We start from the raw sequence: 25,013 nt of genomic DNA, 5'->3' as shown, positions 1-25,013 counted from the left end.
AGCGGACGCAAACGTAAGCCGTGATGACGTCAGCACGCCGGCGACGTCAGCGCGCCGGGGTGCCGCCGCCCCTTCCCTTCCCTTCCCTTCCCACCTCCGCGTTTCCGCCGGAGCCTACTACCGCTTTGAACTTCCGCCCTCCCGCGCGCTCTGCGCATGCGCCAGCACTCCTTGCGCACGCGCACACTCGACTCGTGACGCGCTCAGCAGCCGTGCGCATGCGCCAACCAGCCGCGCGCATGCGCGGTCCGAGCCCCGCCCCAGCGCGTCACAGAATGGCCGCGGACACCTCGGCGGCGCTTGACGTGTCGGGGCGGAGCCGGCGCGGAGGAGGCGGAGGCGTGGGCGGCGGAGCCGGGGACTGCGGCGGGGCGCGGGGCTGAGATTTGGGGCGCCAGCAGAGCGGCGGTGTCGGGGTGCGACGGCGAAGATGCGCTTTTGACGCCCTCGGAGGTGAGCGCGGGGTGCGGCCGCTTTTGAGGGACCTGCTGAACCCCGGGGTCATGTCGGGGGCCCCTCTGGGCCGGTTCGGTTCGGTTCTATCCGATTTGGACCGGTTCGATCCGGCTTGATCCGGTTCGATCCGGTTTGAACCGGTTCGATCCGGTTTGAACCGGTTCTGTCCGGTTTGGACCGGTTCTGGCCTGTTTTTTCCGGCTCTGTCCGGTTCGGTTCGGTTCTGTGCAGCCGCCCCAACCGCTCTAAGTGTCCTGCAGCCCAGGTGGGCGTTGTCTGGTGGCCCCAAGTGGGTGTCACCGTGTCCAGGGGTGCTGCCTGGTCCCCCCCTTTCCTGCCCACCCACCTCTAGGCGCCTTTTTAAAGGCCCCAGCTGGGTCGTTCGGAACTTGGGGGGCCCCAGGGAGGCCTCTCGTGGCTCTCTGCTGCTTGCCACACGCGCTTCTGGGGCGTTCCCCCAAAGCTGACATTGCTCAGGACTTGCCCATCCATCACCCCAACTTGGTGCCGTTGGGGACAAGTGTCTTGTCACCAGACAGGTTCTTTCTGGAGCCTCTGGGACTCGAAGCTCGACAGGTAAGTATTGAAAAAATTTGCACCCACCACACCCACACCCACACCCACACCCAAAGCCACGGCTCTTTGATCCCTGATATTCCTCATTATTAATAATTTTAGGCTCCATGTCTGTAGCTGCATGTTGGCATGTTTGCATATCTCTGATGCACATTCTTGCTCTCTCTCTTGGGCCCTTGTTATTTATTACCCACGTAATTGTCTTGGTTGCATCCTTGGCCTTGGACCGACGTGGGAACCGAACCCAGGAAGGGTTTGCAAGCATTAAGTGCTTTGGGAATGGACTTGAAGTCTTCTGGGTTCTTTTTTGTGGGATTTTTTTTTTTCTCTTTCACATCCCTAGAAAAGAAAACCAAAACCAAAGCAAAAACACAAGCGTTTTTTGACTTGTCAGAAATAGATCGAGCTGGTTTTGTGTGTTTTTTTGGTCCAGTGTTCTCTCTCTTGAATGAGTATTTCCTCCTCCTCTCTCACCTCTCTCAATCTTTCGATGCAAGTTTTGTTCCCCAAAATTGTCTCGCTTGCTCGCCTCTCGTGGGCCTGTGAGTGTTTTCATACACTTAACAGATTTATTGGAATTTTTTTAGGAGACACATAGGGTCAGATCTGCCCAGTTGTAAGAAAAAAAATGCTGCTTTGAAACTCGTTCCATGGTTCCTGGCTAGTTGTTGGCCTGATAAGTGGCATTTATCAATTAATCGACTTGGGAAATAAAATAATGGCTTGGCTAAATCTTGAGGTTAAGTGTAAGCATTGTAAAATGGAGCGGACATTTTTGTCTAGATTTTTTCTTAGATATATTTAAGAATTTAGAATATGGAAACCAGAAACATTTGGCCCTTGTTAGAAGTTGGCCTGTCTTAATGAACTGATAGCTTGACTTAAACATTTTTCTAATTTTTATTATTATACCATGATTTATCAAGTTGTTCCTAATACAGTCGTTTTCAGGCATTAAATATTCAAACATCGATCTCATCACCACCAGGGTGACTTTGCCTTCACCACTGTCCCCCATCTACCACTGATGTAGGCGCACATTTACATCCTATTGCTTGTGACCACACAAAGGCAAATGGAATGATCAAAACCTAGATCCACACAGGTTTATTTGAAATATTGTCCCGTCTCCATGGTATTACCAAAGTCAGCGTCTGAGAGTTGACTGGGTCGAGGTTGGTGCGACTTGAGCCTTTTGGAGTGCTATTTAGGCTCGCTGACATTGGGAGATGTAACTTTCTCATTAGATTTCTTGTAGTACTCTTGGACTTGGCACTTCTGTAAGATATTGAGGTGTTGCGCTGTCTTAAAAAAATGGTAGTTTGGGGAAAAAAAAAGTGGGGAAGATAGCATACCTTGGGGCGTTTACCTTGCATGTGGCCACCCTGGGATGGACCTGGTTTCGATTCCCAGCATCCCATATGATCCCTGAGCCTGCCAGGAGCAATTTCTGAGCTTGAGCAGGAGTAATCCTTGATCATTGCCGGGTGTGGCCCAAAAGCCAAAAGTAAAAAAAAAAAATGATAGTTTGACTTAAAAAAAGTCCCCCACCCTTATGCCTGACTGCGGAATTACTTCTGGTAGTGTGCAGAGATGTGTCTTGCCTGGGTGAATCTGGGTAGGCTGTGAGCAAGTCTTACATTTACTCAAAAATCTTTGACCCTCTTTTACATTTGTTTGGGTTTTGGGTCTCACCCGGCAGCGCTCAGGGGTTCCTCCTGGCTCTATGCTCAGAAATCGCTCCTGGCAGACTCGGGGACCATATGGGGATGCCCGGATTCGAACCACCATCCTTCTGCATGCAAGGCAAATGCCTTATATCCATGCTATCTCTCTGGTCCCTTACTCAAAATTTTTTGACCTTTTTTTTTGGGGGGGGGGCCACACCCGGCGTTGCTCAGGGGTTATTCCTGGCTGTATGCTCAGAAATAGCTCCTGGCAGGCACGGGGGACCATATGGGACACCGGGATTCGAACCAACCACCTTTGGTCCTGGATCAGCTGCTTGCAAGGCAAACGCCGCTGTGCTGTCTCTCCGGGCCCAATTTTTGACCTTCTTAATAGGGTTCTCAGGAGGTCTGTGGGTAGGCCTCACGTGCAATGCTCATCACCTGGTCTGCAGGCTCAATGCCAGGGCCCACAGGTGCAACGCTGCTCCAGTTCTGTGGTGCCAGGCATTCTCGGCCTTCGCCAGCAGGGCTGGGGGCTTCCAGTGCTGCGCTTGGTAATGCTCTGGAGACTGTAATGGTGCTGGAGTCAAACACAGGTCAGGCATATGGTTTGGGTTCTTGCTAGCATGATCTTCTGCCTCCTGTATTTTTTGTTTTGTTTGTTTTTTGTTTTTGGGCCACACCCGGCGATGCTCAAGGATTACCCCTGGTTCTGCGCTCAGAAATCGCTCCTGGCTTGGGGGACCATAGGGATGCAGGGGGATCAAGCCACAGTCCATCCTAGGCTAGCCATGGGCAAGGCAGGCAGACACCTACAGCTTGCACCACCGCTCTGGCTCCCTGTATTTTTATTTATTTTTTAAGGAGAACTTTGTGATTAGGGAACTCACAAGCAGATTCTTAGGGTACGGCAGGCCAGTCCTTGCTATTCTCAGTTAAACCAGTAGTGTTTCAGTGCTAGGTCCTGCTTTGCAGAAGACCACCAGGATCACTGTGGCAGGGCCTTTCGGGCCACACTTGGTATTGCTGAGAAGGCCGTACTGTGTCAGAATGACCCCTGTCCTATTGCCTTGGCACCCTGTTAGATTAATTAGATTCTCTATATGCCCTGTCCTGCAGCCCATTATTGCCGTCGCTATAATTTTTTTTTTTTTTGGTTTTTTTGGGCCACACCCGGCGGTGCTCAGGGTTACTCCTGGCTGTCTGCTCAGAAATAGCTCCTGGCAGGCACAGGGGACCATATGGGACACCGGGATTCGAACCAACCACCTTTGGTCCTGGATTGGCTGCTTGCAAGGCAAACGCCGCTGTGCTATCTCTCCGGGCCCTACGTCGCTATAATTTAGGGCTGCATATAGGTCGTGGAGTGCCAGGTGTTCACCGAGGTTTGCACTTTCAGTTCTAGTGCTTGCACATGTGCGTGCCAGCAGTGGCACTTTGGTTTATGTACTTGATTTTGTGTTTTGGGCCACACCCGGCGGCACTCAAAGATTCCTTTTGGCTCTGGGCTCAGAAATCTTTTCTGGCAGGCTCGGGGCACCTTATGGGATGCTGGGAACCGAACCCAGGTCTGCGACTTGCCAGGCAAACGCCCTGCTGCTGTACTCGCCCTCCAGTCCCTGTTTATGCACTTGAATTATGGTTGTGGTGTTTGCTGGAAGGTTGCTGCGGTATCCACGTATATGAGTTGCTCTTGGCTGTTTTACTCACACATTGTTTTAGTTGTCTGTAGATGTCTTTTTTGTTTTTGTTGCTGTTGATTACGCATACCTGGCTGGGGTGTAACTAGACTCCACCTGCAGTGCCAAGAATAGACAGAAGAGATCCTAGACTCGAAGAACAGAGCTGCCAGGAGGGAATTCGAAGCCTCGACTATGCTTTTCAGAAGAGCAATGGCGCAGCAGTAGGGCGTTTGCCTTGCACACGGCTGACCCAGGACTGACCGTGGTTGGATCCCCCAGTGTCCCCTACGGTCCCTCGAGCCAGGAGCTCCCTCGAGCCAGGAGCGATTTCTGAGCGCAGAGCCAGGAGTAACCCCTGAGCATCATCACCGGGTGTGGCCCCAAAACAAAAACAAACAAAAAATCAAGTCTCTTAGTAGCTACTTTAAGTATCTTGCTGGTGCCTTCTGACGCACTTAAATATTTAGGAATGTGAATTCTTTTTGTTATACATTACCTTGATAAATAAGAATTAACCACCTTAGGGGCTGGAGAGGTGGTGCTAGAGGTAAGGTGTCTGCCTTGCAAGCGTTAAAGCATTAGCTAAGGAAGGACCGCGGTTCGATCCCTGGCGTCCCATATGGTTCCCCCAAGCCAGGGGTGATTTCTGAGTGCTTACCCAGGAGTAACCCCTGAGCATCAAACAGGTGTGGCCCGAAAAACCAAAATGAATTAACCACCTTTGGGGGCTGGAGAGATAGCACAGCTGGAGGGTGTTTGCCTTGCTTGCAGAAGAATGATAGTTTGAATCCCGGCATCCTATATGGTCCCCCGAGCCTGCGGGGGTGATTTCTGAGCGTAGAGCCAGGAGTAGCCCCTTAGCGCTGCCAGGTGTGACCCCAAAAAACAAAACAAAAAAAGAAATAACCATCATTGTCTATAATAACCTTTTTGAGACTGAGGGCTATGTTGTCTCATACCAGAAAGGTCACCTCAGTTCTTTTAAGGGGGCTGTTTGGTTTAAGAAATGTCTTCCAGTCTTTAATTTTAAGCCTATAATTTTTCTGACTGTTCAGATGTGTTTCTTGAGGGCATCAGATTGTTGGATTCAGTTTTTTGTTTGTTTTTGGGCCACACCTGGCAGCACTCAGAGATTACTCCGGGCTCTGTGCTCAGAAATCGCCTGGCAGGCCTAGGGCACCATATTGGGATGCCGGGTTCGAACCAGGGTCCATCCCTGGTTGGCTGCGTGCAAGGCAAACACCTTACTGCTGTGCTATCACTCCAGCCCTCCATTCTATCAAATCTTAATGGGAGTCTAGTTGGGTGAAGAATTCTTGGTGAGGTGTTAATTTTGTTGATTTAAAAAATATTTACTATATCCCATCATTGTCTTTGGGCTCAGAAGGTCTTAACTGGTAAATCCTTAAATCTTAAGGTGCCCTTTTGTATGTAATTTGCCTCTTTGATCTCACTGCATTCAGTATTCTGTCGCTCTGTATGGTTTTCATCATTTTGCTCGGGATGTATCTTGGGAGTATTTTTATTCGGATCTCTTCTAGCTTAGGGCGTCCAGGATGTGGGTGTCTGCACTCTGCACTCTCCAGCTCTGAGACCTTCTCAGCAATTATATCTTTGTTTGTTTGTTTGGTTGGTTGGTTTTTGGGTCACACCTAACAAAGCTCAGGGGTTCCTCCTCGCTCTACGCTCAGAAATTGCTCCTGGCAGGCCCGGGGGGACCATATGGGATGCTGGGATTGGAACCACCATCCTTTTGTACGCAAGGCAAATGCCTTACCTCCATGCCATCTCTCCCTCCGGCCCCAGCAATTATATCTTTGACTGTTGTTTCTTCATAGGGGTTTTATTTCTGATCCCTGGGAACTCAGTGAATCTTATGCTGTTTCTCTAAATTCATCACAATTTTTTTTAATTTCATTTTTTACTTTATTTTGAGGATTTTTCCATTTTCTGTTGCTTGGAGGTTTACTGACTCTTCAAATTCACTGATTCTGTCCTCAGCAGCTGGTTCTCTGCTGGTGAGGCCTTCCAGTGAGTTTTTTAGTTTGCCTACCAATTTTTTCATTTTTGATATTTGTTTGTTGATTTTATTTTTTTTCATTTCAGTACTCATTCTCTTGAGTTTTGCTGGCTATTTGTTCCATGGTTTCTTTGAGCTCATTAAGCATCCTAAGCATTTTCATTCTGAAGTCCTTTTCAGAGCAGTAACTTAGGTGGCTATTACTGATTGATTCCTCAGGATTCCTTTTTTTTTTTTTTTTTTTGCCTATTACCTTTGTTGGGGTTTGCTTATTTTATTCTGAAGGTGTGTTTTCTCCATGTCATTTGGTGGCTCCTTCACTGCCAGGGAGATCTCTGAGAAAGCTATAACGAGTGTGGGAGATGATTTTTCTGGCCTCACTAACTGCTGCTGCTTCAGAACTGTGGTGCCAACTTCTGTTCGGGTCAAGTCTGCTGCATTGGCCACTCTCACGTGGGCGAAGGGAGTGTAGTCTGGGCAGCCCCCTGACAACGCTCAAAAACTTTCCTACTTTTGAGATTTATTCTCTACTGTATAGATGTCTTGTTGAGGGAAAATTTCGTAGGGCATGGATATGTAATGAACTGCCTCCATTTCAGCTTCATATTTATAGAGGTACAACTAAAGTGTCATTGTAGCTTATAGGTTTCTATACTTATATTTTTGGGGGTGCTATTCCTGGCTTTCCACTCGGGAATCACTCCTGGTGGTTTTTGGGGAACCATATGGAATGCTGGAGATTGAACTTGGGCTAGCCAAGTGCAGGGCAAATGCTCTACCTGCTGTATTATCTCTTTGGCCTCTGGTTAACTTTCTGTAGTCTTTTTTTTTGTGGGGGGTCACACCCGGCAGTGCTCAGGGGCTACTCCTGGCTCAGAAATTGCTCTTGGCAGGTTCTGGGGGACCATTTGGGATGCCGGGATTTGAAACACTGTCCTCCTGTGTGCAAGGCAAATGCCTTACTGTTGTGCTATCTCTTCGGCACCCCAACTTTCTGTAGTCTTAATAGCTCCAGCTACATAGTTTAAAATATATATATATTCTTTTGTTTGTTTGTTTTTGTTTTTCAGTTATACTTGGTGGTGCTCAGGGGTTACTCCTAGCTCTGAGCTCAGAATCATTCCTGGTAGGCTCGGGACCATATGGGATGCCAGGGATTGAACCCAGGTTGTCCTGGTCTGCTGCATGCAAGACCCTACTGCTGTGCTATCAATCTGGCTACATATAGTCAATATATTTTTTCATTGTAACTTAAGACAAACTGAAAACTGTCCTTTTTTTTGGGGGGGGGTCACACCCAGCAGTGCTCAGGGAACCATCCAGGATGCCAAGGATTGAACCTGGGTCAGCTGCATGCGAGGCAAATGTCCTTTCCACTGTGCTATGGACCTGAGAGAGTTAGCACAGCGGCGTTTGCCTTGCAAGCAGCCGATCCAGGACCAAAGGTGGTTGGTTCGAATCCCCGTGTCCCATATGGGTCCCCTGTGCCTGCCAGGAGCTATTTCTGAGCAGACAGCCAGGAGTAACCCCTGAGCACCACCGGGTGTGGCCCAAAAACCAAAACCAAAACCAAAAAAAAAAAAAAAAAAAAAGAAAGTGTCTTTTGAATGTCCAACGTAGTAAATATTTGTTTTGGGGGGGTCACACCCGGCAGCGCTCAGTGTTTCCTCCTGGCTCTACGCTCAGGAATCACTCCTGGCAGGTTCCGGGAACCATATGGGATGCCGGGATTTGAACCACAGTCCTTCTGCATGCAAGGCAAACACCCTACCTGCATGCTATATATCTCTGATCCCTACCACTTAATTTTTATGCTAGTCCTGTTTTATTATTATGAAGAACTGAAGCATTGAATAGTTGATAGCTGAGGCAGATCTGAAATTATCTTGAGGCTTGTTGATCTCGGTTCTGGGCACTTAGCATCTGCTGTGCTGCTCCAGCTATTTGTTCCCTGCTTAAATTTTCTGAGATTGTTGTTTTGGGCCGTAATTGGGGTCACTCCTGGCAGTGTTCAGGGTACCATGTGCTGGGGGTGGAACGTGGAGCTCCTCCTGCATGTAAGGATGTATTCTTTTTTTTTTTTTTTTCTTTTTTCTTTTTGGTTTTTGGGTCACACCGGCGTTGCTCAGGGGTTACTCCTGGCTGTCTGCTCAGAAATAGCTCCTGGCAGGCACGGGGGACCCTATGGGACACCGGGATTCGAACCAACCACCTTTGGTCCTGGATCAGCTGCTTGCAAGGCAAACGCTGCTGTGCTATCTCTCCGGCCCGTAAGGATGTATTCTTGCCCTTTCAACTATCACCTTGAACCTTTCTATAGTTAAAATGCCTTTGGGGGAGCTCCTATACAGGGCTATGCTCAGGGCTTACTCCTGGAAGTGCTCAGGGTGGGAAGATCAATTCTGGGTGCTGGCCCTGGTTAAATGTTAGTCTCAGATTTAATGCTGTTAGAGGAACAAGTACGATCCACTGTGCTCTTGCTTTGGCCCACCCATTATGTCCTTTAGAATGAACATTTTTGTGTCAGGATGTAAAATTGCTCATTGGTATGACAGCTATATCTTCACTGTGCTGATGAATCTCCATGTTTCCCATAGCAGTTGAGCCAAACAACCTTTCACAAGCAGTGGGTAAGAATTCCCTTTTCACAACATCCCTGCTAACAGGTTGCTTCCTCTGGTAAGAGATGGTACCTTGTTGTCTTGATTTGGATTTTCATGATAACGAGCCTTGTTTCATGTGTCTTTTGACCATTTGATTTCTTCAGAGAAGGGTCTGGCCATGGATTTGGGGATTTGTAACCCCATTGTTCAGAGAGTTTTTGTTCTAATACCATGCTGTTTTGATGACTATCTTTATATCTTTATAGTTTCATATTAGTAAATGAGATACCTCAATATTTTATTTCTCAGTGTGGTTGGTTGTTCAGTGTTTTTTTTTTTTTTTTTTACTTTTCTACACAGACTTTATTATTTGCTATTCTGAGTTCTTGAATGGCATTGGAATATAGATTGGTATTGTATTGAACTATAATACTTTAAGTAGGATGGTCTTTTTGCGGTATTGATTTGACAGTGCATATGCCAATATGTCAGTAGACAGTCCATCAATATGACAGTGTCATGGTTTGACAATCTATGAGCATAAAAATGATTTTTATTTCTTACAGTTTTCTCCTTTTAACAATCTTTTTACTGAGACACTATGGTTTTCAAAGTTGTTCACAGTTGAGTTTTAGGCATACTATGTTGCATCCATGCCAGTCCCACCACCATTGTCAGCTTCCTTTCACCAGTGTCCCCAGGTTTCCCATACCCCCAGCCCTCAGCCTGCCTCTTTGACAGGTACATTTTTTAGTTGGTTTGTTGTGGTTTGGATTTCTGCTTTCATTGTTACTGGATCTGTGATTTGAATACACTATAGAGCTATACGAGGCTTTTACATCACTGATGTACCCTATGCCTTGTACGCTTGCCCTTCATGTCTATCTCTTCATACTTCTTGATTTCTCTCTTAGTGTCTTTTTTTTTTTTTTGGTTTTTGGGCCACACCCGGCGTTGCTCAGGGGTTACTCCTGGCTGTCTGCTCAGAAATAGCTCCTGGCAGGCACGGGAGACCATATGGGACACCGGGATTCGAACCAACCACCTTTGGTCCTGGATTGGCTGCTTGCAAGGCAAACGCTGCTGTGCTATCTCTCCGGGCCCTCTCTTAGTGTCTTAATAGCTTTTATGGTATAGATCTCTTACCTCTTACCTCTTTTTTTTTTTTTTTGGCGGGGGGGGGGGGGGGCGAGGTCACATCCGGCAGTGCTCAGGGATTACTCCTGCCTCTACGCTCAGAAATGGCTCCTGGCAGGCATGGGATGCCAGAATTCAAGCCACCGGAACTCTGTATGCAAGGCAAATGCCCTACTTCTATGCTGTCTCTTGAGCCCCACAGATCTCACCTCTTTTTTAAGGATGCTTTCTAGATACTTGAATTTTTTTTTTTTTTTTTTGGTTTTGGGTCACACCCGGCAGCTCTCAGGGGTGACTCCTGGCTCTACGCTCAGAAATCGCTTCTGGCAGGCTCTGGGGACCATATGGGATGCCGGGATTTGAGCCACCGTCCTTCTGCATGAAAGGCAAACGCCTTATCTCCATGCTATCTCTCCGGCCCCGGATACTTGATGTTTTTGAACACTATTTTAAATGGAGTAGACTCTATTTTCTCTGTAGTTTATTATTTGATATAGGAATGCATCAGACTGTTGTTTTGGGCCACACCCAGCTGTGCTCAGGGATCATTAGTCTTGGCTCTGCACCCAGAGATCACTCCTCCTGGGCTTGGGGAACCACATGGGATGCCAGGGATGGTTGGTTATGTGTAACTGGAAGTGACCAAGAAGTAATTTAAGGCAAAAGAATTGATTCCCATTCAGGAACCAAAGGCCAAAGCCTGACAGGGACAAATTAATACACAAACATATCTTATAAACAGATATAAACAGTGAGATTCCTTAGGGAACACTACTTAGCTAGGCTCTTTCCTTTAAAATTTATTTTTTATTTTTTTGGGGTCATACCCAGTAGCGCTCAGGGGTTCCTCCTGGCTCTGCGCTCAGAAATCGCCCCTGGCAAGCTTGGGGGACCATAAGGGATGCCGGGATTTGAAGCACGTCTGTCCTAGATCTGCTTTGTGCAAGGCAAATGCCCTACTGCTGTGCTATTGCTCTGGCCCCAGCTAAGCACTTTTTTTTTAAGTTTTTTTGGGCCTCACCCGGTGATGCTCAGGGGGATTACTCCTGGCTATTCGCTCAGAAATCGCTCCTGGCTTTGGGGACCATATGGGATGCCGGGGGAAGCGGTGCTTGCAAGGCAGATGCCTTACCTCTAGCACCACCACTCCAGCCCCATAGCTAAGCACTTTTTTTTTTTTTTTTTTTTTTTGTGGTTTTTGGGTCACACCCGGCAGTGCTCAGGGGTTATTTCTGGCTCCAGGCTCAGAAATTGCTCCTGGCAGGCACAGGGGACCATATGGGGCGCCGGGATTCGAACCGATGACCTCCTGCATGAAAGGCAAACGCCTTACCTCCATGCTATCTCTCCGGCCCCCAGCTAAGCACTTTTTAAAGTGAGAATTGCCCATAGATTCTCTGTCTATGTATTGATACGGATCAATTACAAAAAAGCAAAGAGAGCCACGTGCAGACTAGTTTAAACTGGGCATGTGAATGATATTACAGATGAAGAAAACAATCCTAACCCAAACTCATGGCACTCAGCACTTCTGGGTGTGGCCTTGATGACCCCAAGCGACTCTGGGTCCAGGCACGGAATTGTCAGGCCTACACCACTGGCTGTGTATTGCTTGCGGGAGGGGGGGGGGATCTTGTTTATTTATTTTACTTCATTTAAAGAAAATGCACCACACAGTTGACCATAATACATTTTTTTTCCAGATAAGTGAGAGCAAAGTTAATTGGAAAAAAAATAGAAAAAATAAAAAGGAAAAGAAGAAAGTTTCTTTTCTTTTTTTCTTCTTCTTTTTATTTATTTATTTATTTTTTTGCTTTTTGGGTCACACTCAAAGCTCAAGGGTTACTCGCTCTGGGCTCAGAATTCATATGGGATGCTGGGGATTGGAACCACTATTTATCCTTGACTTGCTGCATGCAAGGCAAACTTCCTCACACTGTGCTATCTCTCAGGTCCGATGGATTTTCTTATTTATTTAACTGCGCTTTCTCATTTGGTGTTTTCCTTACTAAGGTCACTACAAATTTTAGATTAGAGCCTTTCCCCAAGAGAGCTACCTACTTTTCTGTTCTTATAAATGACACTCATTCTATCTTTGATGTAGATGTAAAAACTACTCAGACGTCTTGTTTGTTTGTTCCATTCCAGAAATAATTACTAATGAAACAGGTATTTAGATATTAGTAAAGGCAAGTGACACTTTGAAATCAAAGAGAAAATAATACAAGATGGCAAATGACCTACTGTATTTTATTGCATGATCATTGCCACCTATATAACTGTAGCGCCCTGTTTTTTCAGTTCAAAAATTGGTTTATTTACTTATTTATTTTTTGGGGGGGGGTCATACCTGGTGATGCTCAGGGGTTCCTCCTAGCTCTGTCCTCAGAAATCATTCCTGGCAGGCACAAGGGACTGATTAGAATGCCGGGATTCGAACCACCATCCATCTGGGATGTGCTGCATGCAAGGCAAACACCCTACCTCTCTGGCTCCATATTTATTTTTTTTTAACATATAACCAAAGAGCTTTTATTTTTTGGGCCACACCTATGGCATTCAGGGGTTAATCCTGGCTCTGCACTTCGAAATCACTCCTGGTAGTCTTGGGGGACTATAGTGGATGCCAGGGATTGAATCCAAGTCGGCTGCATGCAAGGCAAACGCCCTACCCGCTGTGCTATTGCTCTGGTCCCACCGTAGAACTTTTCAGAGTTTTTCCCCTGTTAGTCACACTGCTCAAGGTAAATGACAGCTATGCTTCCACCAATGGATCTGCATCTGTTTTCTTTAAGCCCAGAATTCTCAGTGTTGTACACTGTAAGGATGGGTAACAGACCCTTTAAAGACCACTTTTGCCATTTCCACAACATTGTTGATAACGAGCGGTGATCCCAATTGATGCCAGTTGGAAATGAAAGAACTATAGAACTTCAGAACCTTAGAACTCTTGCGCCAGGGGAATTACGGGTTGGGAGGAGCAGGAGGGAGAGGTAGTGCCCAGAGGAAGCACACTTGCTTTGAACTTGGCCAACCCCGGTTTGACCCTAGCATCCCCTACGGTTCGCCCAGCACTGCCAGGGCTGATTCCAGGGTGCAGAGCTAGGTAGGAGTAACTGCTGAGCATTGCTGGGTGTGGCCCCAAAACAAGACAAAACAAAACAATCCAAAAAAGAACAACAACAAAAGGAAAGCTGGGTCTTTAAACCTGAAGGAAAGCCAGAAGCTTCAAAACTGACAAGAATTTTGAGTACTTGAGATGGGTCCGGAGATAGCACACTGACTGAGGACAAAGTAAACAGTAGGAGTAACACGAGGATCCCATATCAGGCAATGGAACCAATGATAGTGGCACAGAATTTTTTTTTTTTGGTGAAGCAAGATAGTTTGTTGTTGTTGTAGTAGTAGGGTGTTTTTTTTTTTTTTTTTTGTTTATGTTTTTTAGCCACACCCAGCAGTGCTTGAGGGTTACTCCTGGGTCTGACTCAGGTATTACTCCTGGTGGCGCTCAGGGCCATATGATACGCCACGGATCAAATCCAGGTCAGCCATGTACAGATATAAAGCTAATGTCCTCTCCACTGTACTGTTGCTCCAGCCCTGCAAGGTAGTTTTTATTGAGTGGAACTTGCTCAGAAAGATGTGAGAGGAGAGGAAGAGGAGAAATGTCCTCAGGAACTGTGTTGAGGAAACAGATTTCTCCAGAGTGGAAGTAAGGAAGCAAAGCCACACTGAGACCAGCAGACGAGATGTGTGTTGAAGGGAGAACAAAGAATTGTGTGTATAAGATTAAAACTTGGATGTCCAACCTTTATATCGCTGGAGTAAATTTTCTCCAAATACTATTTCTCCAAAATACTATACTGTATTTTGACTGTATGGCTGGAGAAGAGAGCTCAGAGGGGAGCCCTTGCCATCCACTTCAATATAAGTAAAGTAAATTCTGGACCTGAGTTCAGACTTTGAATGCAGAAGGCCCGTTTCAGTCCTGACACTACATGATTCCTCTGCATTGCCAGGACAGACCGCAAACATTGATCTGGGTCCCCTGAACACCATCAGGTGTGGTCTAAATACCTTTTTTTTATTTTTTATTTTTTTTTATTTTTTTGCTTTTTGGGCCACACCTGTGATGCTCAGGGGTTACTCCTGGCTATACGCTCAGAAATAGCTCCTGGCAGGCTCAGGGAACCATATGGGATGCTGGGATTTGAACCACCGTCCTTCTGCATGCAAGGAAAACACCCTACCTTCATGCTATCTCTCCGGCCCACTCTTGTTTTTTTTTTTTTTTGGGGGGGGGGTTGGGTCACACCCAGCAGTGCTCAGAGGTTATTCCTGGCTGTCTGCTCAGAAATAGCTCCTGGCAGGCACGGGGGACCATGTGGGACACCGGGATTCGAACCAACCACCTTTGGTCCTGGATCGGCTGCTTGCAAGGCAAACGCCGCTGTGCTATCTCTCCGGGCCCTCCGGCCCACTCTTAAGACATTTTTTTTTTTTTTTTTTTTTTGGTTTTTGGGCCACACCCGGTGACGCTCAGGGGTTACTCCTGGCTATGCGCTCAGAAGTCGCTCCTGGCTTGGGGGACCATATGGGACACCGGGGGATTTGAACCGCGGTCCATCCAAGGCTAGCGCTGGCAAGGCAGGCACCTTACCTCTAGCGCCACCGCCCGGCCCCTCTTAAGACATTTTTATGCTTAACTTTAAAGTGCTGCAGATTTAATATTGCCCCAGATTTTATACTTTTACTTAGGTACCTTCATTCTTTTAATTTAGAAAATTATCTCTCATGTTTCACAGGCTTTCTTGATCATGGATGGTGAGGCTATACCAGATTTTTCAAGTTTAAAGGAAGAAACTGCCTACTGGAAGGAGCTTTCCTTGAAATACAAACAAAGGTAATATTGAAAAGCATAATATATTTTCATTACCTCATAATATATTTTCATTGACTTCAATATGTAGTGTAAGATGTAGAGCAATTGCTTTTATTGCTTGCCTATTTGATGGAAATATTAGCAAATATTCAGGCAAAAATTATTGAGTTTTTTGGGGGCCGGAGAGATAGCATGGAGGTAAAGAGTTTGCTTTGCATGCGGAAGCTCGGTGGTTCGAATCCCGGCATCCCATATGGTCCCCTGAGCCTGCCAGGAGCAACTTCTGAGCATGGGGCCAGGAGTAACCCCTGAGCGCGGCCGGGTGTGACCCCCCCAAAAAAAATTACTTTTATAATTAACTTCAAGATGATCCTTATGATATGTGATATAACTCATTGTTTCCATTTTGTTTCCGTGTAGTTTCCAGGAAGCTCGGGATGAGCTAATTGAATTCCAGGAGGGAAGCAGAGAATTAGAAGCGGAACTGGAGGCACAGTTAGTTCAGGCTGAACAAAGAAATAGAGACTTGCAAGCTGACAACCAAAGACTGAAATACGAAGTGGAAGCATTAAAGGTAATTAAGGCAGTAGAAGTGGGGAACTCATATTTTCGGTTTATTAAAATCAGTATATAAATTTAACTTAAGAGCAATAGGGGCCGGAGCCATGCTGCAAGTGGTAGGGCTTTTGTCTTGCATGTGCTAACCTAGGACTGACTGTAGTTCTATCCCTTGGCGTCCCATATGGTCCCCCAAGCCAGGAGCGATTTCTGAGCACATAGCCAGGAGTAACCCCTGAGCATCACCAGTTGTGGCCCAAGAGCAAAAAAAAAAAAAAAAAAAAAAAAGAGAGCAATAGGCAACAAAGTAGAAGGTAGCAGTGAATGTAAGGCTTTAAAATTTTAAAATTAGGGGCCGGGCGGTGGCGCTGGAGGTAAGGTGCCTGCCTTGCCTGCGCTAGCCTAGGACGGACCGCGGTTCGATCCCCCGGCATCCCATATGGTCCCCCAAGAAGCCAGGAGCAACTTCTGAGCGCATAGCCAGGAGTAACCCCTGAGCATCACAGGGTGTGGCCCAAAAACCAAAAAAAAAAAAAAAAATTTTAAAATTAAAACATTTAAAATATTTTGGGGCCCGAGAGATAGCATGGAGGTAAGGTGTTTGCCTTGCATGCAGAAGGACGGTGGTTCGAATCCTGGCATCCCATATGGTCCTCCAAGCCTACCGTGGGCGATTTCTGAGCGTGGAGCCAGGAGTGAGCCCTCAGCGCTGCCAGGTGTGACCCAAAAACAACCAAAAACATTTTTTTTTTAAAATTAGAATAGAAAAATTAAAATTTTGGGTCATATCTTGAATTGATCAGTTTCTATTCAGAGTGGAAATGATCAAACACCTGAATTATACATGAATTCAAGTACATAGGAATGAAAGTGTCATTTACACTGTGGGAAGGAGAAGGAGATTGGGGTAAAATTTTTGGATGGCTCTGTTTTTAACTTGGATCACATTACTTATTTATTTATTTATTTATTTTCACATTACTTATTAAAAAAAGTTACATGTCATGACATTTCCCTTCCGCTGCTCCCTGCCTTTAGGAAAAACTAGAACATCAATATGCACAGAGCTATAAACAGGTTTCAGTATTAGAAGACGATTTGAGCCAGACTCGGGCTATTAAGGAGCAGCTGCATAAATATGTGCGAGAGCTGGAACAGGCGAATGACGACCTGGAACGAGCCAAAAGGTAAGTAAGGATGCGCATTTTGGTGGAAAAACCAAGGCGGGCGATTGGTGGTTCATTTTGTCTTTAGACTTAAGTGATAACTTCTGATCTTATTCTCAGAGTAAAGTGAATTTATACGAAACGAAATCCTTTCCCTTCTTTGAAGTATTTCCTTTTATTTGCTCTTCCTTCTTTCACATGGTACTGTTTTCCTTTGGCACTCTTTTTACTTTAAAATATCTCATTTGCTTTTCCATCTTTTCTTGTTTCTTCGCCACTACCACGCTTTTATAGGTTCTCTCATATATGAATTCTGCCATCTGAAAAGGAATATTTGATCCTTTTCTGTTTAAATATTGATGACTTTTCTCAAAATACAAGTTTTGTTATAAAGGCAGTCTCTAGTGGCTTGCTTCTCTTGTTGCCAAACTTTTATATTTATATATATTTAATTTTTCTTAACATTCCAGTCTTTTTTTTTTTTTTTTTTGGTTTTTGGGCCACACCCGGTGACGCTCAGGGGTTACTCCTGGCTATGCGCTCAGAAGTCGCTCCTGGCTTCTTGGGGGACCATATGGGACACCGGGGGATCGAACCTCGGTCCATCCAAGGCTAGCGCAGGCAAGGCAGGCACCTTACCTCTAGCGCCACCGCCCAGCCCCAACATTCCAGTCTTAATGATATAATATTATTGGTATATATTAATTATGTAGCAGTTGTTGGTTATTTTTGTCCCCTTGATATTTATTGAGTGACTCGCCTGCCCGTGGATGTCACAGATACTTATTTAAAAAGATAAGTTTTTATCTAAAAAGATAAATACTTGAGTGGAACGAGGACTGGTGCTGAATTTCTAAGATCCGTAAGAAGGAAGCAACTGAAATGTCTTGAGGGTGCTTAAGCATTCTGAGGCTGAGTCAGCAAAGGGAATAGAAGTTAAATCAGCAGAGAGAAAGATGCAAAGACAGAGGCAGGAAAGCGTCAGGAGTTACTCATTTTCCACTATGATTAATGAATGACCAAGTGAGGTCACTGGAGGAAAGAGGATTGGGGCCAGATTGTGAGCAATCTGGTCTGCTGTGTTTGAAAACATGGTGGATTCATGGGTGGATTAGGTGGGTGGGTGGGTGGGTTAGATGTATTTAAGTATTTTCTATATTTATTTATTTATTTATTTATTTATTTATTTTCGGCTGCAGTTGGTCATGCTCAGGGGTCACTCCTGCCTCTGCATTCAGGAATCACTCTTGGTGTTGATGGAACTATATTGGTTGCTTGGGGTCGAACCTGGGTCAGCTGTGTGCAAGTCAGGTGCCCCCTATCTATACTGTCACGCTCTGGCCTGTATTCATGAAATTTTTTGGGGGTGTGTGCTTGGGCCACACCGGGCAGTGCTTGGGTTCTGGCTCTGCATTCAGAAATCTTGCTCCTGACAGGCTGGGAGGATCATATGGGATGTTGGGGAACGAACATGGGTTCGTCCCAGCTTGGCCGCCTGCAAGGCAAACTCGCTACCTCTTTGATATCGCTCCAGTTCCCCTATTTATGAATTTTAAAACAAAATAGTATTATCAGGGGTTAGAGCAATAGGAAGGCAGGTAGGTGCTTTCCTTGGATGAGGCTACAAGGATTCTACCCCTGGCATTTCATATGGTTCCCCAAGCCTACGAGAAGTAATTCCTGAGTTCAGAGCCAGGAATCACAACTGAGTATCTGCTGGTGTGGCTCAAACCACCTCCAAAAACAAAACAAAACAAAAAACCCTCAAAAACCCAAAATAGAAATACCAGAATTTGATGTGAGATGGTAATACTGAGAGAAATTAGAAGTTGGGAAGAGATTTGAATACCGCGTAAGAGTAATTTTGGATGATATTTATAAACTAAGGACTAAACGTTGAGAAGAAATGAATTGAGAACCATTTTGGGAGTTGATAGGACTTGAGAAAAGCTGGACATGTCATTAAGACTTAAAAATTGAGATTAGAGGGGGCCAGAGAGATAGCACAGCTGTAGGGCATTTGCCTTGCCTGAAGCCGATCCAGGAGGACCGTGGTTAGAACCCTGGCATCCCATATAGTCCCCGGTTCCTGCCAGGAGCTATTTCTGAGCACAGAACCGGGAGTTTCTGGGTGTGACCCAAAAACAAACAAAAAACAGATGAACAAAAAATCGAGATTAGAGGAACCAGAGCAATAGCACAGTGGGTAGGGCATTTACCTTGCACGCAGCCAACCCTATTTTGATCCTCTGCATCCTATTGGGTCCCCCAAGCTCATCAAGAGCATGATTCCCGGGGCCAAAGTGGTGGCGCAGTAGGGCGTTTGCCTTGCATAGGCTGAACCAAGGTGGACGGTGCGATTCGATTCCCAGTATGTCCCATATGGTCCCCCAAGCCAAGAGCGATTTCTGAGCGCATAACCTGGAGGAACCCCTGAGCATCACGGGGTGTGGCCCCAAAAAAATAAAAAGTGATTCCTGAACATGACCCCCTTGGCACTGCTCGGAGTGACCCAAAAGCCACCCAAAATTTGAGGTTAGAGGGACTAAAGGGGGATAAACTAGTAGGTAAGGTGTTCGCTTGGTATACTGCTGACTCAAGTTTAGTTCCTGACACTAATCCCTGAGCCTGCTAGGATTGGTCGTTGAGTGCAGAGCCAGGAGAAAGCCCTGAACATATAGCCAGGAGTGTCTAAAAAATCAAAGCCAATTTAATACTAAAAATATACTATTTTGAGAGTAGGAAATTTTTATTTCTGTAGCAGATAGCATTTAGTGGGTAGGAGTCTCATTGTAAATATATACATAATTTTGCAAGTTAGAAATTCAGGGAGAACGGGGCTGGAGAGCTAGCACAGCGTTAAGGTGAGTTTGCTTGCATGCAGGAGGACGGTGGTTCTAATCCCGGCATCCCATATGGTATCAGGAGTAACCCTTGAGCGCTGCCTGGTGTGACCCAAAAGCCAAAAATAAAAATAAAAATCAGGGATTGTGGTTAAAATCCAATAAGGAGATAGAAATTGCTAAGTGACCTTTTTGGGAGGAAATGTGGAGATGGGAGTTTTAGATCAAAGGACATATTGAATGGAACCACTGGTAGCTGTTGCCAAGTGCTTCTGACTGGGATGAGATCATTCTGTTTTCAACTGGGCCAAGCGGGCTTTCTTACATCAGAAAGTGTCATGTGATAAACTTACTTTTGTTTTGATTAGCCATTTGCACATGTTTTTTTTTTAACTCATGAACTCTATTTCTTTTTTAGGGCAACAATAGTTTCACTGGAAGACTTTGAACAGAGGCTAAACCAGGCCATCGAAAGAAATGCATTTTTAGAAAGTGAACTCGATGAAAAGGAATCTTTGTTGGTTTCCGTGCAGAGGTTAAAAGATGAAGCAAGAGGTAAATTATTCTTTAATTTACCTTATATTTATTCACTGACAGAATATCTTTAAGTTCGGAGTTCTACACCAACTTCAGGATCTAGTTTTATGTTTTGAATCTTTTAAAGTTGTTGTGGGAGCCACATCTGGGGGTGTTTAGATGACACCTGGGACCACTGCCAGCTATGGGGATGGGAGCGGGGTGCCCTGCACCTGGGCAAAGGGTTGGAAGCCAAGGCCTTATGTCACTTCCTCCCTCCATCTTAGATTTATCTCGTCTTCTCAGTTTTGTGAAAGATGCTTTTCCTGCTCCATTTCATCTTCCAAGCTCCTTTGTCATGGATTTAACTATAAGGTTAAACTATGAGGGTTTCTCTGGGTTCTCAGTTGTAATTCATCGCTCAGTCTTTCCTCCTTCTAATACTGTGCCATCAGCTGGACCTTGTTCACCTTTTTGAGTTGGTACCTAGATATTTGATGTACAGAAAGTGGATGCCGGGGCCGGGTAGGTGGCGCTGGAGGTAAGGTGTCTGCCTTGCAAGCGCTAGCCAAGGAAGGACCGCGGTTCGGCGTCCCATATGGTCCCCCCAAGCCAGGGGCGATTTCTGAGCACATAGCCAGGAGTAACCCCTGAGCGTCAAACGAGTGTGGCCCAAAAACCAAAAAAAAAAAAAAAAAAAAAAAAAGAAAGTGGATGCCCTTACCTTTCACTCAGTCTGAGAGGAAAGGCTTTCGGTCTTTTGCTGCTGAGTATAGTTATGGTTGGCTATATATGGGTCTGTTATCTATGGCTTTTAAATTGCTGTCTTTGAGATTAAGATTCTGTTTATAATACTAATAGCGGTTTCTCATGCCCTAGTTCCAACACCATACCCAAGACCGATGTACCTCTCTCCGTCTCCCAAACTGTTTTCTTTCAACTAGAAAGGTTTTTTTCTTTTTTCTTTTTTTCTTTTTGGTTTTTGGGCCACACTTGGCAGTGCTCAGGGGTCACTCCTGGCTGTCCGCTCAGAAATAGCTCCTGGCAGGCACGGGGGACCCTATGGGACACCGGGATTCGAACCAACCACCTTTGGTCCTGGATCGGCTGCTTGCAAGGCAAACGCCGCTGTGCTATCTCTCTGGCCCAGAAAGGTTTTTTTCTAACCTTATTTTGTTAAGTTTTTTTTCTTTAACATGTGAATGGATGGGGGCTGGAGTGATAGTGCAGCGGGTAGGGCATTTGACTTGCACACAGCTGGCCTGGGTTTGATCCCTACCACTCCGCATGGTTTTTTGAGCCTGCCAAGAGTGATCTTTAAGTGCAGAGCCAGGAATAAGTAAGCACTTAGCACAGCTGGGTGTGTCCTAAAAAAAAAAAAGCAAAAAAATAATCATGAATGGATGCTGAATTTTATGAAAAACTTTTCTCTGCATCAGTTGCTATGGTTATATGGTTTTTCCTTTTCTTTTGTTGAGATTATGTTAACTGCACTGCTGAACCAGCCATTTTTTTGTGGAACGGGGGACAGATAGTATGCAGGAAGGAGGGTGAATGCCTTGCATACTTCTCATTTGGTACCAGTCTGGTCATCTGAATTCTGCCAGGATTGATTCCTGAATCACAGAGCCAGGAGTAAGCCCTGAACACTGTGGACTCAAAATAAAAATAGCAAATGAAGTGCTCATATTTTTCTGTATCATTTTGGTTCCGTACAAATTCTGCCTTGGACTATGCTTTGTTTCCGCATAACTATACTATTTGGTTATGACTTTAAATTTTAATTTTTATGATTTTTTTTTTGGTTTTGGGGCCACACCTGACGACACTCAGGAATTATTGATGGCTCTGCGTTCAGAAATCACTCTTGGCAGGCTCCAGGGACCTTATGGGATGCCAGGGATCGAACCTGATCTGTCCCAGGTTGGCCATATGTAAGGCAGAAATGGCCTACTCGCTACATAGCCTCTTGGTTATGACCTTTAAAAATAAAATGTAGGGGCTGGAGAGATAGCATGGAGGTAAGGCGTTTGCCTTTCATGCAGGAGGTCATCGGTTCGAATCCCAGCGTCCCATATGGTCCCCCGTGCCTGCCCAGAGCAATTTCTGAGCCTGGAGCCAGGAATTACCCCTGAGCACTGCCGGGTGTGACCCCCAAAAAAAAATAAAATGTAGCATTTTTATTTGTATTTGATCTATATTTTTTATAGTACCAGTTCTCCTCTAACTCAGGGCTTCACATGCAGTTCATATTCTCTACTGCTGCCCTTAGCTATAGCATTTTTCATTTCTAAAAGGTAATATCCTTGTAGAGGTTAAATGTTTTACTAGGAAATGTGCTTCTGAGCAATAATGCTGTAAGAAGAATGACTTTAAGGCATTGAAGCGGGATTATGCAAGGATGGGGAGATGATACAGAAGGGAGGGCGCTTGCCTTGCTCTCGGCAGACCTGGACTGGTCCCCGGCATCCCGTATGGTCCCCCCTGAGCGTCACCGGTATTAATTCCTGAGTGCGGTGCCAGGAGTAACCTCAGCATCGCTGGTTGTGACCCAAAGACAAAACTAAAAAATGCCGAATGTGTCTTTGCTTGAAGCCTTTGTTTCTCCTAGTGAGTGTTCCTGCTATTTGGACATTTTCCAGATTTAAGGCAAGAGCTAGCGGTTCGAGAAAGACAACAGGAGGTCACCAGGAAGTCTGCTCCCAGTTCCCCAACGCTAGACTGTGAGAAGATGGATTCCGCTGTCCAGGCGTCGCTTTCTTTGCCAGCTACTCCCGTAGGCAAAGGAATTGAAAACACTTTTCCCTCACCAAAAGGTTGGTCGTTTCTTTTCTTCCTCCTCCTCTGATAGATGAACTTCAGCTGGTTTGTTGATGATACAAGCATTCCTAAAGTTCCAGCCACACTGTCAGCTTCAAAGTTAAATCCTGACTATGCGATGCAGAAGGAAGAATTTTTTTTTTTTTTTTTTTTTTTTTTTTTTGGTTTTTGGGCCACACCCGTTTGACGCTCAGGGGTTACTCCTGGCTATGTGCTCAGAAATCGCCCCTGGCTTGGGGGGACCATATGGGACGCCGGGGGATCGAACCGCGGTCCGTTCCTTGGCTAGCGCTTGTAAGGCAGACACCTTACCTCTAGCGCCACCTTCCCGGCCCCAGGAAGAATTATTTTTTGGGGCCACTCATACATAGGAAGCAATGTGATTTTTAAAAATTCAAATTTTTCTTTCCCTTTTCATTACTTTTCTTTTCCTCTTCCCTCCCTTTCCTTCTTCTCTTCCTTCTCTCCTCTCTTCTCCTTTCCCAGGTGGGTCCTGGGGGCCCAGTAAACCTGATGGTCTGGTGCTTGGATTAGGAGATGTAGTGTTGAATTTAGGACTTCACATATGTGCTCTACCACTGCAAACTTTCTCACTGGCATAAGTTAAAAGATTTGTTTGTTTTTTATTTTTTATTTTTTGCAGGGGGAGGGCTTCCCAAGTGACTCTGTGGCATTCCTGGTGATTTTAGCCAAGTGGGTTGGGCATTCGATGCTAGGGCTTTTTTTTTTTTTAATTTATTTTCATTTCAAGAAAATGCATCACATAGTTGACATAACTGATCACAATACATTGGTTTCAAGATAAGGGAAAGCAAAGGTATTGAAAAAATAGAAAGAAAAACCAAAAAATAAAATGGAAGAGTAGGAAAAAGGAAGAAGAAAAAGTTCAGTAGAATGGCAGGACTGGAGGATGAGGTGCTTCTCAGATACAGGGCACCCTGGTGAGGCTCTAGGCCACTAGACTGATCTCCTGTGTTATTCAGGGACCTTCACGGCTGTATTTGACAATGCTTGGGGAAATGTGTGGTGCTAGGAATGAAAGGAAACCTTCCATGCATAGCATATTTCCTAACCCTTTAATTTCTTTCTTCCTGGCCCAAGTCAAAGATTTTTTTTTTATCTGTTTATCTGTTTTATTTTGCTTCTTGGAAATTTATTTTGATTATGGTATTAAATAGTTTATAGGGTTTTAAGAAGACAGAAAAGTAAAAACATTTGTACTCTTTGTAACTTAGAATTTATTAACACTGAAATTATTTTTCCATTTTGTTTACTTTTTTATACATACCCCCTTAGTCTCTCTACATGATTTGTGGTCATATATAGATATAGTTTTGTTGTTTTAAAATAGTTTTGTTTGCTTTGGCCACTTAACATGTCTTGGGAGACTAGAAGTTTTCATAACACAGAAAGTGATCTCTTGAAATCAAGTAAGATTGACTGTGATAGACATTCCTTCTGTTTTATGCTTGACTAGCTACTATTTTAATAGTCTTATTTGTTTAAAAAAGGTCTCTAATTTGTAGGAAATTAACTATTTTCTCTCTCTGTTGTTTGTTTTGATCATGGGTGAAGAGAGTGGAGGTCTGTGTTATGGTATTTCTCATATGTTGCATGCTTCATATGCCAACATCTGGTCGCAGTGTTCTAGAGATCACACTTAGCACCAGGGATCACAAATGAAGCAAAGATTTAACTTCAAGGTCCTGGCTTGGGGGACCATATGGGATGCTGGGGATTGAACCAAGTCTGTCCTGGTCAGTCAGCTGCGTGCAAGGCAAACGTCCTACTGCTGTGCTATTGCTCCGGTCCCATACCTGCCATTTTTAAAGAGTAACTGATGAATATACATTACGAATATTCCTTTTGGGGCCGGAGAGATAGCATGGAGGTAAGGCGTTTGCCTTTCATGCAGAAGGTCATCGGTTCGAATCCCGGCGTCCCATATGGTCCCCCGTGCCTGCAGGAGCAATTTCTGAGCCTGGAGCCAGGAGTAACCCCTGAGCACTTCTGGGTGTGACCCAAAAACCACAAAAAAAACCCCACCACCACCAAAAAAAAAAACAAACAAAAACAAAAACAAA

General features: G+C 45.2%; 1 protein-coding gene across 2 annotated transcripts in view; it reads left to right on the top strand.

Annotated features, from left to right (window-relative positions):
* Positions 1-380: 380 nt before the first annotated feature.
* Positions 381-25,013, top strand: part of NDEL1 (nudE neurodevelopment protein 1 like 1) — a 38,658-nt gene continuing 14,025 nt past the window's right edge. For both annotated transcript variants that reach the window (XM_049766304.1, XM_049766303.1), the window contains exons 1-6: positions 381-453; positions 14,950-15,047; positions 15,447-15,600; positions 16,623-16,771; positions 20,012-20,148; positions 22,752-22,925. In XM_049766304.1, coding sequence (XP_049622261.1) covers positions 14,962-15,047; positions 15,447-15,600; positions 16,623-16,771; positions 20,012-20,148; positions 22,752-22,925 — 700 coding nt within the window. In that variant the 5' untranslated portion in view covers positions 381-453; positions 14,950-14,961. The remainder of the gene's footprint in view (positions 454-14,949; positions 15,048-15,446; positions 15,601-16,622; positions 16,772-20,011; positions 20,149-22,751; positions 22,926-25,013) is intronic.

The sequence above is a fragment of the Suncus etruscus genome, chromosome 20 (assembly GCF_024139225.1).
Source record: "Suncus etruscus isolate mSunEtr1 chromosome 20, mSunEtr1.pri.cur, whole genome shotgun sequence".
Taxonomy (NCBI): domain Eukaryota; kingdom Metazoa; phylum Chordata; class Mammalia; order Eulipotyphla; family Soricidae; genus Suncus; species Suncus etruscus.
The sequence above is the reverse complement of the archived record's forward strand: the minus strand, read 5'-3'. Positions and strand labels throughout refer to the sequence as shown.